The 17,990-nt window shown below is 37.8% G+C and overlaps 1 protein-coding gene across 3 annotated transcripts in view; it reads left to right on the plus strand.

The window, feature by feature from the left end:
- Positions 1 to 17,990, plus strand: part of cdon (cell adhesion associated, oncogene regulated) — a 48,673-nt gene that overhangs the window by 29,661 nt on the left and 1,022 nt on the right. For 2 of the 3 annotated variants that reach the window (XM_053500573.1, XM_053500572.1), the window contains 11 exons: positions 2,798 to 3,075; positions 3,473 to 3,647; positions 5,416 to 5,532; positions 6,036 to 6,239; positions 7,868 to 8,049; positions 10,252 to 10,357; positions 11,242 to 11,364; positions 13,827 to 14,018; positions 14,249 to 14,544; positions 16,580 to 16,659; positions 17,215 to 17,474. In XM_053500573.1, coding sequence (XP_053356548.1) covers positions 2,798 to 3,075; positions 3,473 to 3,647; positions 5,416 to 5,532; positions 6,036 to 6,239; positions 7,868 to 8,049; positions 10,252 to 10,357; positions 11,242 to 11,364; positions 13,827 to 14,018; positions 14,249 to 14,544; positions 16,580 to 16,659; positions 17,215 to 17,474 — 2,013 coding nt within the window. The remainder of the gene's footprint in view (positions 1 to 2,797; positions 3,076 to 3,472; positions 3,648 to 5,415; positions 5,533 to 6,035; positions 6,240 to 7,867; positions 8,050 to 10,251; positions 10,358 to 11,241; positions 11,365 to 13,826; positions 14,019 to 14,248; positions 14,545 to 16,579; positions 16,660 to 17,214; positions 17,475 to 17,990) is intronic. The other variant, XM_053500574.1, reaches the window with a different exon arrangement.

A 17,990-nucleotide genomic window follows, 5' to 3' on the forward strand; every position in this document is an offset into this window, starting at 1 on the left:
TTTTAACTCTATGTTAATCACCATGTTAAGGAAATTTGGCCCATCCTGTGGTCATCTGATCCATGTGAGCCGCTGCTATAGCTGTCCACACCGCCACTCGCTCCCTCTCAAAGATCAGCCCACTCATTTTATTTAGGCTTCAAAGTACATTCATGAGGTTTCTGATGAGCACAGATTCAAATAGATCAAGGCTTGCTAATGGCTAATACATTCAGTGCACCCACAGGTTTCTCTGTCAACTCCCTCATTTTCTCACACTCCTATTTTATTTGTCTGTTAGATGTCATGGTGGTCTCGTAGTGGTTATGTTTAAAGGTCATTCAACATTCCCAATTATTACACATAACAGAGACAGGTGCATGTGTAATTAATAATAATGTATTCATGTTTGGTTACGTTCCTAGTGGACAAAGTAAACAGGATAAATATACTGTACGTCTCGGAAACTTCCCCTGCCTGTCTTGCTGCTTCACAGAAGATTTTTTTTCACTATCCAGATAATCTCAGGTGCATTAATAAAAATTATACAGTTCGTACTGTTAGTTACTCACCATTACAAAAAAACAAGTTGAAATGACTCTTTTTTAGTGTTTGCAAAATGAGCGTTGTAAATAATAATAATAATAATAATAATAATAATTATTATTATTATTATTATTATTATTATTTTATATTTTAAAGACATAATTATAAGTAGTTTATAAGGTTTTATACATGTGGCCAAATTATTGTGTTTAAACCTTAAAAAAATAAAAAAATGTTTAACATAAAATTTTTCATTAAAAGACAGAAAATCAAAGTAGAAACTGAGAAAACCATTACAATACATTACAATAATTACAGTTACTAATTGCACAGTTTTACATAGAAATTCTTGCTTCACTGGTTGAACCAAGTAAATTAATGACTTTTCTGAAATTTAACAGACATTATTATAGTAATACCACATTTAATTGTTTTTTGCCAGTCTTACCACCTTTTTTTTTATTTTTTATATTTGATATCTGTGAAAGAGTTTATTTTTTACGATGTAATACCTGTAACACTTCTGTGATCTTAAGATGCTAAAATTCCACAAAATACTTGTGGAAATCAGACTAAATGCACAAAACGTTTTGAGTAAGTTGAATAATTTATATATATATATATATATATATATATATATATATATATATATATATATGGCATTCTCTTTCACCCGTCAAGTCAAAGTGAGACTACCATACACGTCTGTAAGCTCATGTACGCATGTATGCCCTTTCAACATTCTTGAATGATCGTTCTAAGCAGTAATTAAAAGAAAGTATCCTCAGATGTCATGCCAGGATCCCAGTTGGATTTGCAGAAACAGCTGCAAAGACGTCCCAGCTTTATAGCAGATTCTGATAATAAAAATAGCAGATTGTCATTATATTTCTGGAATGTTACACTTTCCAGAAATATAATGTTATACTTATAATATTTTTAATGATTTACTTAAAAAAAAAAAAGATATTTAAAAAATAGTAAGGTCAATTTGGTAAAATACTACTAGGTAGCTATTATTCTAAAGAACAAACGACAGCTTCTTTATTTGGAAAAGATATTATTGCTTTGAAACACAGTTAGCTCGTTACTCTTTTGGTTAAGGAACTGAGTGTGTTTCTGTTCTGCAGTTAGAAAATTTAATTTAAAAAATGACTTTTCAGCAGTCCTTTTTTTCATCAGTATTTTCAGGTAGTAAGGTTGCCAGGGCATATGGTAAGGTTAACATAAAAAAAAAACATTTTGGGTATGGACCACACACACTTTCGGTTTAACGATGCAGATACTGGTATTGCATGAAGTCTGTATTTTCCGTACTCTATGCATTCAACTGCTTGAATTCTATGATTATGTGTCTGTGCGCGTTAAAAACTTGCTGCACAGAGAGGACCTAAAGGGGTAAAAACACAGTGATTTACTGCCCTGTGATGGAGGGTATGAGTGTAGAGCTACTTTAGGGCCCTGACTGTTTCTGGTAGTGTACATGAGTCAGGTGAAAGGCAATGCACTTGTTTTATGCCAGGCCTTTTCTCTATCTTCTTTTTCAGCTTTTTTGGTAAAGAAAACCAGTGCCATGCACGAAGAAGCAGGTCTGATAAGAGATTCAGAGATATCATGTCGTATGCAATGAAAACTCTGAATGGTTCTTTTTTCCCACACAGATTTAGCTCTTTTCTCTGTTTGGCGTATAAATAAATTTGACAGAATTTATTAATCTAACTACACACACTACTCACATAGACACCCACTGTTTCAAGGCATCACTCATTTCCATAACGTTTTAACTTTGAGCTTTTAAACATGTATGAGATGTAGTAACTTTCCAACACTTTGTTATTTCCCAGGTGGACCACTTTGGCTGCAGATTAGCATTCAGTTGAATAAGAAATAATAAACAAAGCATTACTGTGCAGTGCTGTTCGATTCCTGGCTACTGCTTTTTACAATACAGATTGAAACAGCGCCATATTCGCATTTAGGCTTCCAGCATGGTCTCCTGTTGCACTAAGGTTTTCTTGTGCCGTTAATAGCTTTTCAGATTATTTCTGTTTTTTGCAGGGTGGGATTTGAAAGCACTATATAGAGATTCAACATAGTGCTCATTATTGTGTTATATTATTAAGTTCGACTTTTATTGTTCAAGCACAGAATATTAAGGAAAACTGCTAAAATAATGTTGTTTATACTGTGTGATTATTGGATATACTAATAAGACATAAAGCATTAGATATTAAACACATTTTTAATAATACCCAACATTTTTTTTTTACAGAACCTCAGTACAGTTCCACCACTGCTGCTACTGTGGACACACAACCAACTGTCCATCCAATTCAGAGTGATGGAGAGGGGCTGTTCTTGCCCTCAGAGGACGCTCGTAGTGATGCCAATGGTTCATTCACAGAGACGGCCAGTGACAAGCCCACTCCAGAGGCTCCGATCATTATCAGTCCACCACAAACACATAGACCTAATGAATATGATTTAGAGTGGCGGCCAGGACGAGACTGGGGCAGAGCAATCAACGCTTACTTCGTTAAATATCGCAAGGTAATTAACGTTTTATTTGCTGGTGTGGTTCGCAAAATTTTCTTTTGAAATGCTTGTGATTATGTTAGTTTGTTCCATTATTTATATGGAAAATGTGTACAGGACATGCTTTTGCTGTTGACCAAAACCTCTAAAGATGGTGTCAAAATGACATTAAACAAATTATTATTATTAGTAGTAGTAGTAGTAGTAATACTCAGAGACCTGTTCAGGCACTTCCACACAGCAAAACATGGTTAAATTAGAGCAAGATTGGAAAAAGACAAACGGAAATGCAGATAGCATCAGCATGTCTATTTTGTATGGTATTTACCTTCCCATTTCCTTTGTATGAGATAACTGTTGATGCATGTTGATGGATAATCATAAGCCACTGTGGATTTGCATGTTGCTGCAGGTGGATGAGATGGGCAACGTGGTGGGCAGTTGGCACACAGTACGGGTTCCAGGCAGTGAAAGGAGCCTCCCCTTGTCTGACCTGGAGCCTTCCAGCCTGTATGAGGTGCTGATGGTAGCACGCAGCAGTGCCGGTGAGGGCCAGCCCGCCATGCTTACCTTTCGAACGGGAAAAGGTGAGGATTACACTCACTCATTCATTGTCTCCCTTTTTTTTTTCCTCTTAGCTTTTGCCTGGTTGGTAGCCTGTTTCAAAGCCAGCATTGACACTGAGCTGTTAAAATCCTAGCAACATTGCTGCACCTAATAAACTTTGTACCTTTACAGCCATGGGAATGTCACCACGGTGCTGACAATTGTTTACCAAGTCAAAGTATATAGGTATCAGTTCAGGTTAATTATTTAAGATTAAAAATGAGTTACATATTAATACACCTGTAAGCAATGTTAACGAAGTTGCCAAAAGTATTAATTCACATATTTAAAGGTTAACTAAATTGTCATTAAACACACATTGACAACTTCCTTTTTTACTTAAACTCACTCACTCACTCATCGTCTATACCGCTTTATCCTGTATACAGGGTTGCGGGGGCCTGAAGCCTATCCCAGGAGACTTAGGGCACGATGCGGGGTACACCCTGTCCAGGGCACACACATACACACTCACATACTCATTCACACACTATGGGCAATTTGGGAACTGATCTGCGTGTCTTTGGACTGTGGGAGGAAACCCACCAAGCACGGGAAGAACATGCTAGATCCATCCGCACGGGGAGGCGGGAATCGGACCTGGCCGGGAATCAAACCTGGCCGGGGATTACCACTAAGCCACTGTGCCGCCCCTTAACTAAACCATAAATTAAACAAAATTACATTAAAATAAACTTTTAAACAAAACCAAAGTCTAGTCTCCTGGTGTTAATATCAAAAGTAAAGTTTAGCATTTTGCCACCTACATCATATGAATAAATCACCTGTTTGTTCTAAAAGACATCACTTAACATAGAAATGTTACTTATGCTTGTTTGTTAATACTGATGTATTATACTTAAATGTGGTCTCTCAAAAGTTCATTAACAAGAAAGAATATTTTGTTTATCGAACATAGATAACTTAACCTGTATCAGCTATCTAAATTTTAGCCAAATTAACTTAATAATAAAAAAATAATAATGCTGAATTAACATAAATTAGTAGTTAACATAAAAGAGTAGTTGAATAGACTCACAAAGCAATATGCAAAAAGTTGTGTGCCTTCAAACATGTTCCAAACCAACATTTTCCCAAATGTACCCAAGTTTGTTGTGCTACAGTTGACGTCTACTATTTTAGTTTTTGGCTTTATTACGTCCCAGAAAGATCAGAAAAAGTTCACTGGGCTATAAAACTTACAGAGCTGCTGGGAGTCAAAACAGGATCCTTGATGTGGCATTTTGTTTTAATAGCTGTGCGATTTTCTAACATTATATTGATGAAAAAATGATGAAGAATGATTGTTTAACAACGAAGACAAGTTTGTATAATAAATGTTTAAATTTTGCAATATTATTTAATGATAAATGATCAAAGTCAGCAGATATATGTTGTCCTGTGCATGCTATATGGAGCAATACTTGTTGTTGTTGTTGTTTTTATTCAGATGGTAGACCTGTCTCGCTTTTTCCTCCATAAACTTCATATGAACCTTTGCATTGTTACTATTTTATTGCATGCATTTATTGCTTTACAGCCTTTTAATACAGTTAGTGCAGTAACGCGTGGCCAGTCTCGAAAGCTAAATGAAGCATATAGACTACACTGGCACAGTGCAGCCGCTGTCAACAAAGGGAATAACACAACTATAAATCACTGCAGATCTCTTCCCAGCACTTCTCTCTGCTTCTTTCTTCTTGCCTTCTCCTTTTCTTTTCTCACTTTTCTCTCCTCTGTGATGTTTAGAGAAGAACCCCCCCTCCAGTAAGAATCCGTCCAAGGCCCCATTTGTGTCTTTGCCTGAGAAAGCCCCTGAAGAAAAAACCACCAATACGCACTATGGAGTAGTCATCCATGACAGAGGTAATCTGTAAAGATGAATAAGTCTGATTAGTTGAACAGAGTGAAATGAAACAATTCACATACTGTGCAACTGATTGTAAGTGAGAATGCATGGTTTAGATAGTTATTAGAGTATGTAAGCATGTATGGGTGTGTGGATATGTTTGTGTCTATGATTGGACATTAATGTAGGCCTTACACAATAAATTATCAATTTTACTAACCCTCTCTCCTCTTTGGCTCTCTCTCTCTCTTTGCTTGCCTCTGTCTATGTCTATGGCCCAGAGCCCATTCAGTAAGTACATGCTCCACTCTGGCATGTGGTTTGTCTATGTTGTGTGTTTCTGTTTATTTTTTCTTTAGCTTCTTTTTTCTCTCTGTGTGTATTTGATCCTCTTCAAAAGATGAGTGGCCAAACGTTTCTACTTTATAGGAAACATGGCCATTTATCACGTTCAGTCTAAAAACTAGAATAATCATGTTCACAGTGTTTGATTTACTTACATTTCTGTTTTGTTTTACAGTTCCTGAGGCCCCGGATCGTCCAACCATCTCTACGGCATCAGAGAATTCCGTTTACGTCACGTGGATACCACGGGCAAATGGCGGTTCTCCAATCACAGCTTTCCGTGTAGAGTACAGGAAGGGCCGTAACACGGCTTGGATCATAGCTGACGATAACATCTCGCCTCTCAAGCTATCTGTGGAAGTGCGCAACTTAGAAGCAGGTATAGCAGCACACAACATCAAACACTGGCCTGCGTCTAAAGCTAAAGAAAATAGTTTTAGCTTTTAGCATTTACCAATATGTCTTCACAGAAGTTAAGTCACGAAAAAAGGCAATATATAGACATACACTACACATATACAACAAATTACTGCTATATAAAATATTTAATATTATGATTTCTCGTTATCACAGACACTAAAATTGATATTGGATAGACTTTAAATACACCATGACTAAACTACAGTTGTATTTTACAAAAAAAAAAGGTTTAAAAAAATGTATAGACCCAAACCACAGCTGCAAGCCAATACATAGTCAAACACTTATCCAGGGTATTCAGTTAAACCATGTGTATCTTTTTCTCATATGGATATGCAGAACATACCACGAGGCCTTAGCCCTTTTGTAGCCAGGGACGTCTTTAAGCACAAAAATAAGTTGTATAAAGCTTTTAGTCAAATAACTTTTACAGCATTGGCATCTGAGATTGACCTACCTCAGAAGGAACTCTAACATTAGATGTATAGCGTGATGACATCCACCCTTCGGGACAACGTTGTTCTCATACGTTAGATCAACTTTGATATAAAGACATTGAGATTCCGTTGAACGAATAACCTAACACAATGTCATTTTAACCATTATTTGGAGAATTAATGCTGTTAAGTGTACATATTCTGTATAACATTTACACAACGTCCAAGCAAAAAACTTCTCAACAGTGTTGAGTGGTTTTACTTCGATTGTAATGTTAATATCAATCTTTTTATTATTTAAATATTGAATGATGGAAACTTTAAAGCACTTTTGTATGTCGCTTTGGGTAAGAGCATTTTCCAAATGCTTAGATCTAAATGTTTATTTATTTTTCGCAAATATTACTCTGTAGTGCATCTTAGCTTCTGAAGTACTGTGATTTAATATAGTGTTTCATCACATTACATCAGTTCCACAGAGCAGATCTCAGACGTTAAGAAGGAGTTTTGTTTTAATTTTGGATACTTTACTGTATAATGTAACATTGTCACCAGCATGTCCCCTCGCGCTCCACTGGTGTGCGTGCAGTGCTCTCATCGTAGCGGCTGAAGTTCAAATCTCAGGCTGCTCAAGTTGTACATTTTGTATTAATATTGTTTTAAAATCGTTTTTTTCAACATTATATTAGGGGCATTGGTTCAACGCTATTCCATTGTCATGCAATTTTAGTTTTTTAAATAAATTCTGGTAGTTCGGTGCAATTTTTTTTTTCTTTTTGGAATGTAATAACAATGTTTGGATGTGTATTATTATTATTATTATTATTATTATTATTATTATCATTATTAGAATTATTGTCAACCAAGAATTCCTCCTGGGAATTTGTATTTAACCAATTTAAACTAATTAAACAGCTGAATATCTACAGTATTTAAAAGCAATTATTAGTATAATATAATGTAATAATAGTAAGGGCTGTTTAACGTGCACCTTTAAGGTTCTTGAGAAACAGTCACATACAGTCCTCCATCTGTGTTTTTGCTCTGTCAGTCAAGCTCTGCTACAAAGGGCCTGAATAACAGACCTTCCCAGACATACAGACATAATCCATTGTAGATTTGTTAAGCGTTATCACTATTCCCTCCACAGGTTTCACGTACCGTTTCCGTGTCATCGCCATGAACACCTATGGTGAGAGTCCCCACAGCGCTACCTCCAGGCCATACCAGATAGAGACGATAAATCCACCTGGGTCCAACCGACCAGTGGCCGGCCCTCACATCTCTTCTACTGACGCTGTTAGTGACACGCAAATCATGGTGCGATGGACTGTGAGTACTGCACTAGCAGGAACATGTAGAGAAAGTACAGACACACTTGTTTTTACTACAAAATAAACAAGTTTTATTTTTGTTAGATTTATCCCCTTTATTTGTGTGCGCAGCGTGTGTTTCTTTGTATTGTCTCTATGGTACCAGCAGTACTGTTTTCCCACCTGGCAGGCTAGGCACAGAAAGCCTACAGACTCTGCCCTGCATGATTTCATTAGTATGGCTATAAAACTGAACTCCCTACAGGATAACCAGTTAAAAATTCATATAGTTTGGAAAGCTTAAGTGGATGTTGTATGCTTGACATTTGAATTACGTTAAAAAGCTCAAGAACACTTATGCATTCCAAATCCTTTGTATTGTCAGTGAGCTGAATTGGCAGCGGCGGTAACTGCTATATATTTATTGCATGCCTGGAATCACTGACCTTCTGTATCATTTCCCAGTTCTGAGTTAACAGCACAAAATTTGGAAAAACTTACCCAAACCTGTGTGAAATCGTATGTATAGGAACAGACTTGTCTGTGTTACTTTATTTTTGCCAAATGACACTTCAGGGTTTGCTTCAATTCGACTGGGTGTTTTCAGGGGGGGTTGTAAGTGGGTATGACCTGAAGGTGTTTGTCAAACATTAGGAGGCTGTGTCACGTGTGCAGTTCTAGTGAGCAGGAATGTAGACACAAAAGGAGAATGTGTTCCATTTTAGGGAAATAAAGGACAAAAGTAATTAATGAGTGAGAATATGGTTTCCTCTGTGGGTTTCTCTGTGACAAGGCTATAACATATTGGATCCAAGTCTGTGTGTAATATGGTGTGTGTGTGTGTGTGTGTGTGTGTGTGTGTGTGTGTGTGTGTGTGTGTGTGTGTGTGTGTGTGTGTGTGTGTGTGTGTGTGTGTGTGTGCGTGCTGGTGCATATATGTAACAGAGGGTTGGTATTATGTTTCTGTCACCTTTACTACACAGATTACTTAAATATACAGTAAGCCAAACATGATGGTTAAAAATCTGTTCGGTAAATGCTTTCGATATCACAGGTATGTTGTGGCCGGTTTTGCCGTTAGACTTAAAGCCTAAAAGAAAAACAGTGTTTTCTCCTTTCTCAGACTAAAAGAGATCGAGTGTCTGAAGCTCCTACACCAGCATAGCAACTTAACTTTCTACAAAAGGATAATATTAAAAAAAGTCAATAGACAATTATTTACAAAATCTGTGTGTATATAAGTTGAGGGCTTTTTATAATATTTTAAATTAGTGGATGATCAGCCTCACATGAATCACTTCTTTTTATTCACAATAAATGGCAATTCATTTTACTTTAGAATTTACAAGCGTTGCACAATTAATCACATAACAATCAAAACTACACTATGGACCCGTGCAATTATTTAAGGCTGCAATTTATTACAGGATTACAGGCTATATAAACATAGGATTTAAGAATTAAGAGTTTGTCAGTAGTCTGGGTATTTATTTATTTATTTGAATAATTTTGAGATGTTAAATCAATATTGGCAGATATCCTTTTTATGAGATCATTTGTCCAATTATTTGGTGTTAGCCTGATAAATATGTTTAAATACAAAATTGTACATTTTATAGTGAAATATTGAATTATGCATCGCAATATGTCTTAAAATACTAGCAATGTGATTTTCTGATCAAATCGTCAAATAGTTGATCTTAAAGGTAGGATTATCTGGTGATGGCTAGAACAGATGGTCGACTGTGATTAATAGGTCATCCAGCTCACTATTATTAAACCAGATGGGAAGTAAACCGTGCAACTTTCTGAAAAGGAGAGAAGCAGCACAAATATCTGTAGAAAGGTATATCCATATCCAAAGCATGACTACAAGACCATAACATCTGGTTCCTTTACTCAAGGTACATGTTTATAATGGTGTCATTCAGTGATGTCATTCAGTGATCACTTTCCCTGAATGGGTGGAACAAAAAACTTGTTTTTAGTTGACTCTGAAGTCAACTAAAAGGATCTTCAGTCTGAAGTCCTGGAGAAGTTTTGAAAATGCCATAAAAAAGGTTTCGCCCAAAACAGTGTATGTTAACCTTGCTGTGAATATTAGCTATTCTATGTGATAGTTTATTTAGACTCAGTGTGCTATTTGTATTTGGAAGAGTGAACCTAAATAATTCCTCATTTTGGTGACTTGTGTGTCTCTCTCTCTGGTTTTCTCCTATAGTATACCACTTCCAGTAACAACAACACCCCCATCCAGGGCTTCTACATCTACTATCGACCTACGGACAGTGACAATGATGGCGATTATAAGAAAGATGTAGTTGATGGTATGGAAGATTCATGCTTCATGATGAGGGCATTTTTCTACACTATTTTTAGTCGTTTATCCAGTATACCAGCTGTCCTTCAAGTTGAATCATGCTCCATGTTAATCGATTACATTTAAAGTTACATGTTGTTCCATGCTCCATGTACATCTGTGATAAATTGGGAGGGGCTTTTATGTTGGAGTTAAAGCATTAGTATTTTGTGTTTAGGGGTGTGAGGGTAAGGGATATCCTGTGCGCTATGTCTGCTGATTGATGTGCAGTGAACCTGCAGTATGACTTAATGAGCCAGGCTAAAAGATTTGTTTGCTGTAAACAAATGGCTACCTCTCTAATGGGCCGAAACCCTACACTCAAAACATCAAGACGGGCTTCCATAGTTAGAGGAATGTTAAGAGTGATTCCTAAACCTTCCCATCTTAGATATAATTCTTTCAATTTCACAGGGGACAAACTTTAACTGTTGTGCTTTTTTGGTGCTGTGGTATGTTGTATGTGTGTATTTCTGCATGCTGTAAGTTCCTGTTCAATGCATGGTCATGAAACTCTGTCCCACAATCTGTGATTAAAGAGCTGACTTAGAGTGTGCATCTGTGAGATCAGACTGTGTGCATAGTGCAGTGGGCGTATTGAAGCCCAGCCAAATCAAACATTAAAGTTTCCTTATAGGGAATCTGTCTGAAATAAAGCATGTGGCTTAGAGAGGGGGGTTTAGAGAGGGTGTGTGTGTGTGTGTGTGTGTGTGTGTGCGGGTAAGAAATGGCAAAAAAGCAAAGTGAGAGAGAGGACTTCACTGGTTTATAGTAAATGAAATACACTTAAGGGAGACAGAGCCGTGTAAGTATGTCATGGTAACATTCCCCCAATTTTTTACCCTCCCATAGGAATCAAACGCTGGCACATGATTGGTCATCTCCAACCTGAGACATCCTATGACATCAAGATGCAGTGCTACAATGAAGCTGGAGAAAGCGATTACAGTAACGTGATGATATGTGAAACTAAAGGTGAGAGAAAGAGGAAGTATGAAAGAGGTGTGTGTGCATGTGTGTGTGTGTGTGTGTGTGAGAGAGAGAGCAAATTTGCACTGTTATGGGAATATTATACTTGAGCATACTACAGGAGGCTATAAAATCAACTGCTGTAATTACAGACCTGAACACAGCAATGGTCTATTAGACTCAGAGACAATGGGACACATTGTGCTTCACTGCCATTACGTCATTTTCTAATGACTGTTATTAATACAGGCCTGGGGTAATCAAAACCTGACTCAATGCACACAATGACCTGTTATTACCCCAAAGCTTTGAACCTGTAAGGCGCTTGCTGTGCAGTTTTTTTTTAATAAACATGTGTTTGTTTCTTTTTATCTTACATTTTATTTTGCAGCTGAGGATTTAAAAAAACATGGTATAAATATACACAGAATACTATAATATCATGGCTTTTGGATACAGCTACTTAAACAAAATAACTGCGCACCTGCACATTCATGCAGTTATCGAGTCAGCCAATTGTGTGGCAGCAATGCAGCGCATAAAATCTTGCAGGAACGTGTCAAACGTTAATCTTCTCAACAAACACCTGGAAAGGGAAAATTTTGATCTTTTTTACTCTGATCGTGGCACAAAATGAACATAAAAACTTCCTGTGAGAAGGGATTTGGCATGCAGAAGTGTCTTGTTGTTGAAAGAGGTTAGAGATGTACAGTAGGGCCGACCTCAATCTAGCTCACAGGAAGGCTGATGAAACCCCTTAATCACTCTTTACAACATGGTAAGCAAAAAGCATCTCAGAATTTGCAACACAATGAACCATTAAGGCATACAGCGTCACTAGCAGAGGACTAAGTCATGTTCTACTCCTGTCAGCCAACAACAGAAATTTGAGACTACATTTGTGCTCAGGCTAACTAAAACTGCACAGCTGAATAAAAAAAGCTTTTTTTAGTCTGAAGACCTTTTTTTTTTTTTTTTTTTTAATTAAAGGAAACTAAGGAATTAGCTATGATAAATTAACTTGGGTTCTGTCAGGTAAACAGAGAAAGACGCACAGTGCATATGTCTTAGCAGCTTAACATAGAGCAAACTGGATAATAACTGTTCAGGGTGTACCTCACCTCATGCCCTAAGTCTTCTGGGAGATGCTTCAGGCCCCCATGACCCTGTACACAGAATAAAGCGGTATAGAGGATAAATGAATAAATAATCACCTTTTCATATAATCAGGTTGCCAAGCAACCAGTCAGTGTATTGCAGGTGTACAAACCACAAAGCTAGCAAATTTACCTTTTAGCTTCTGATGGCTAGCTAGCATACAGTGTTTTTTTTTTTTTTTTAATACTTTCAGTATAACTGACTGTAAAATGCTTAATAATATGTGCATTATTTGAAGTAAATCTGTGTGTCCAAAATACTGGAGTTTAAAAAAGTGCTATTTTATTAACGTTATGGAGATTTTTAAGAAACTGCAGAATGTGGCTCAATATTGATGCTAATTGAAGTAGATATCTAGTATAGTAGAAAGAACCTCATTGATAAATTAGTAACAATAACTGTGATGCTGTTTGCAGATATAAAGATATATTTTGTTAATATCCTTTAAAAAAAAAAAAAAAAAAAGTCAGTGGCTGCTATATATGGTATGATGCCTTTATTCTTTTTTGATAGGATTGAGCTTCACCTTTAAAATATATAAAAAAAAGAGCTGACAAATTATTGGGACATGCACAGCATTATGATATCTGTACACAGTAAACCCTAATGCTCAAAGTAATTAAACATATTGAGTACTGTTAACTTAAATAATTACAATTAGTTCAAATTAATAGACCTTTATGAGTATTTAGAACTTTTTGGTATTTATGAGTTTGTAGAAATTACACTTTTCAAGTTAGCTGAACAAATTTTATATTTTAAGTATCTTTTAAGTACTTAAGTAACAGTAACTGTCACCTTAAAGTTCCGCCAACTTAAAATCTTTCAGACTAGCGATTTTGTGTCTGACGTCATCAGGGCAATAGGGCACTCAGTGGTAGGGGTTTCGCCTGCAATGCGAAAGGCCCGGGTTCGATTCCCAACAACTGAATGAAGTGCCTGCCCCAAGTCTAGATAAAATGGAAGGGTTGTGTCAGGAAGTGCATCTGGCGTAAAACCTGTGCCAAGCTTGTGTGCGGGTTGGATTGTCTGCTGTAGCTACCCATTGCCGGAAGCAGCCGAAAGACCAACAACAATTTATTTAATTTGCAACAACAAAAGAAAAAATTACTACAATAAACTCAATAGTTCCATTTACTTAAAACTGGAAACATCATTACTTAAAAAAAACTTAAATTTTTTGAGTTTTGCCAACTTATTCGGGTTTACGGTGTATTGCTGTAAGTTGGAATAATCATTAACTATTCTTCCTTCCTCCCTTTCTCTCACTCTCTCTTTCTCTCTCTCTCTGTCTCTCTCGATTTATACAGCACGTCAGCCTCATGGTGTTCCCAGCCAGTGGCCCATCACCCCACCAGTGGTGTATCCTCCTAATTCAGGTTCTTCAGCAGGTGGCGTCTTGTACCTGATTGTGGGCTGCATTTTGGGGGTCATGGTGCTCATCTTAATTGTCTTCATCATCATGTGCCTTTGGCGAAACCGCCAGCAGCACACCATGCACAGTGAGTCTCAATCCATTCTCAAGTACATGTAAAAGTAGAAGCCCACATATCCTATTTACAGAACAAGGTTGGCAAAGAAGCCAGTCAGTTTATAAAGAACTGAATATTAATATGTTCTTCACCTATTTCTGCACATTTTTTTCTCGGGACAGTACCACTAACAAACAATGTTTACCTGCTCTCTCAATGTGTCTAGCTATCTGTTTCTAACTTTCTCTTATTTTCTACAGAGTATAACCCTCCTGGTTACCTGTACCAGCCTGCTGAGATGAACGGTCACATTTTGGAGTACACAACTCTATCTGGCTCTAGCCAGCTCAATGGCAACATGCATGGTAGCTACGAGAACAATGGGTCAGTCATGCCGCAGAGTTGCCATCACCTCCACCATAAACTCCCGAATGGTCTGACACTCCTGAATGGCTCAGGCCCTCACTACAGTATGGGACATTCCCACACGCATGACATACCTCTGCCCCACAGCACCATGGACTTTGATCATGCACACCCTCACCATATGCACAGTGTAAGTAGTTTGAGATAAACTGTCTGGCTGTAACCAGTGTACAGATTATGTGTGTTTATATACCAGTCATTATCCATATAGTGACAAATTATATGGATTTATACACCACTCATTCATAATATTACAACTACTGACAGGTGAAGTAAATACAAAAAATATTTTAGCAAGTAAAAAACAGTCAGTTATCAAAGTTAATGTGTTGGAATAAGCAGGCGTAAGGATCTAAGTGACTTTATCCAAAGCCAAATTGTGATGGAATATGTCTGACAACTGGGTCAGACTAATTCTATGTGGAGTGTTCCAGGTACTCAGTGGTTATTACCTTAAACAAATTGTACCAATAGAGACAACTGGTTAACCTGCAACAGGATCATGAGCCCCAAGGCTAATTGATACACATCAATGGCTAGTATGTCTGTTCCATTTCTATAGAAGAGCTACTGCAGCCCAGATCTCTGAAAAAAAGTTTATGCTGGCTCTGATAGAAACGTGTCAGAACACTCAGTGCATCACAGCTAGATGTGTTGGGCTGTGTAGATGCAAACCATTTAAAGTACCAATGCTGACCCCTGTCGACCTAATAAGATTTCTTTGCAGATCACATGCACCACTTAATAGCAACTATTCCTTAATGAAAGCTGCCTCTTAATGCTTCCTTCCACACTGCAAAGATTGTTCAGTGCTGTTTTAAGGAATATGACTAAAAGTTTAAGGCATCAATTTGAGATTAAAAGCCTCACCTTTCAAATTACTGGATTGAAAGCTAATTTGTCCAATGACGCACGCGCACACACTCAAAGAGCAGGCTGATACAGAGAGAGAAAATGGATATTTAACCTCTCTAATGCGACTTGCTTTTGCTTTTCACACGTGCTGTACACACACGCATACAGACACAAAACAAAATATGTTTTACGTGCACACACGTGGTTTAATCAAACAGATGTTGATTATACCAGTTAGAGACGAGCACTAAGACCCATCAGGGGAGACGATTACCAACAATTTCGCAGCACAAGAGAGAGAAAAACTATTGGCTCAGTTGTAATCACGTGACAGTCAGCGTCAAAACAAGAAGCGCATGCGTGGTACATGATACTCGGTACTCGTAAACCAAGACTTGTTCGTTTTCCAAGTCAAAATTTATTAAAACCGCATTACTCGCAATCCGAGGTTCCACTGTACTCATATGCTCTGTGACACTCTCTTGGTCAGAGAGTAGGGAAATGGGAATGCAGGCTTGGCACAACATGCGCATATGCTTTAAGATGTGCAGGCATGCACACCCACTGACACACACAGCTCTCTGTTGCTCAGCACTCAGCTACCAGCCCTTTGCAAGCTCAAAATTCTTATGTTATAAATGAATAGACTTTAATATTTAGTCACATTTTGTTGATTAGAGCGGACATTGGAGTTTCCTCTGATTCTCCTCTGCTTCTTCTGAGCAGTCTTTTGAATAACAGAAATAATCAGAAGAGAAGCAGAAAAAATACTTCTGTCTAATTCTGGTTGCCGTCTTGTTCGTTCGATTGTAAACAACATCTGAATCAAAGTCCAAGTCTTGTCTTCTCTCACTGGCGTCACACAACACTGGCTTATTTGTGAAATACATTGGCACCATTCTGAATTTGTAAGTTTACATTTGGATAGTAATAAAAATGCGCATTTCTGTTGTTTAGGCAACAGTGGTTGCATAACCTCAATCTTATTTTGGCATGACAAAACACCTGCCATTGGCTAATAACATCAAAATGTTGCATATGTGCACATTGTATGGGTTCATGTCACCTGAATTCTATATCGAGGTATCCCACAAAGATCAATGTTTATTACCCTTTACCACAATTGTTAACAATTAATGATTGACACCTGATCATGAGTGAGATTTTAAATTAGATGTCTAAGTGAATTTGAAAAAAATATTTTTGAAATAGAGTCACTGAACTACAGCCAGATGTATTTCTCCATACATTTTACTAAACCATTAAATCAAAGGGAAGATATCTAACTAGCTGTACTTTTGCTGTGGCAGCGAGAAGGCTTGTACACATCTGTACCCCAGACGGACTCTTCTGACTGCATGAACTGCCAGAACTTCTGTAACAACAACAGGTGAGAGAAAACCACTTATGGAGAAAGTGCTCTTTCTGTCTACATGCCAATCATCTGGGTCTGAAGAGTTCTTTCTGGTCCAGGCATACACACACTCTGTGGCATACGTCCATCAGTGGGGCTTGTTTATCTGTTCTAGTGTGTGTAGCACTAACAGTTTATTCGGCGTGCAGCCATGCAACTCCCTTAATGACAGCAATGTTTACTTCTCAATGTCCCACAAGTCAGTGGGGAGTGCTTAAGTGAATGGAACTGATAAGAGCAGAAGTCATTCAGAGTTAGCTATGCATGCGTGTGTGATTCTGTTTACTTAGAATAATTTCTCATTGTTTCTGTGTGTGTATTTATATATTTTCGGGTTTACACATGTGCATGTATTCGTGTGTGAAAAGAAGGTGGATAAAGTTTTATCACTCAGCACGGACAAACAGGGCTTGGGTTTGATAAAATGCATCCAGGAGCTGAGACAGACTAGAAGCCCATTGAATTAAGGAATTAACTCTGTGATATTTTAACAGCCTGGATGACCAAAACCACTTCTGTGTTTATGACTAGGTGTTACACGAAAGCCAATGGCAATTTCACAGGTGGCTTAAAGCACCACCTGGTACCTTGCCAGCTTGATGGTCTTGAGATGCTGCCTTTAAACCATGGCTCACTCCTGTGCCATGGTAATGACTGCCCAGAACCCCAGGGGAATTGCGAGAGGGCAGATGGAATCAGAGAACAGATGCAGGTTAACTCAGACTCAACATCATCCCGGAGTTCTCAGAGTGGAACTGAACAAGAAGTGCAAGGGATCATTTTTAGCAAAGGTGAGCCACTAAAGTAGTTTTCTAGATCATCAGCTTTTTTATTTGTAAAACAAAAATCTAAAGCAGTAGTTATTATGCGTATGTTTTAGCTGCATTAAATGGCCAAAAGTCCATTGTGGACATCTTGACTATCATACCTACACCAAGCAGTCATAACATTACCACCACATTACATTAATATTGATTATCAATTATATATCAGTAAACTGATGGAAGGATCATGGGCCAGCCAGTCCGGCCTGATCTCACAGAAAAGCCAGTGCGACTTAACTCTCCAAAAAAAGTCAGCAGTGGCCAGCAGAAAGGCACGTCAGGACCCAGTGTATCATAAAACACCAGGCGTGGAGCCTGGCACGCCATGAGCCCAAGGCCTTCTTTTTTTACCCCAGATCCCAATTCGATTGAGCACTAATGATGCAAGGAGCAGCAAAGATGTGCGGCCAATATCTTGGTGCCAGACCAACGCACACCCCAGAGGTCTTGTGGAGTAATTTCCCATAAGACTCATAAGGCTAC

This window comes from Clarias gariepinus, chromosome 7 (genome assembly GCF_024256425.1).
Source record: "Clarias gariepinus isolate MV-2021 ecotype Netherlands chromosome 7, CGAR_prim_01v2, whole genome shotgun sequence".
Classification (NCBI taxonomy): Eukaryota; Metazoa; Chordata; class Actinopteri; order Siluriformes; family Clariidae; genus Clarias; species Clarias gariepinus.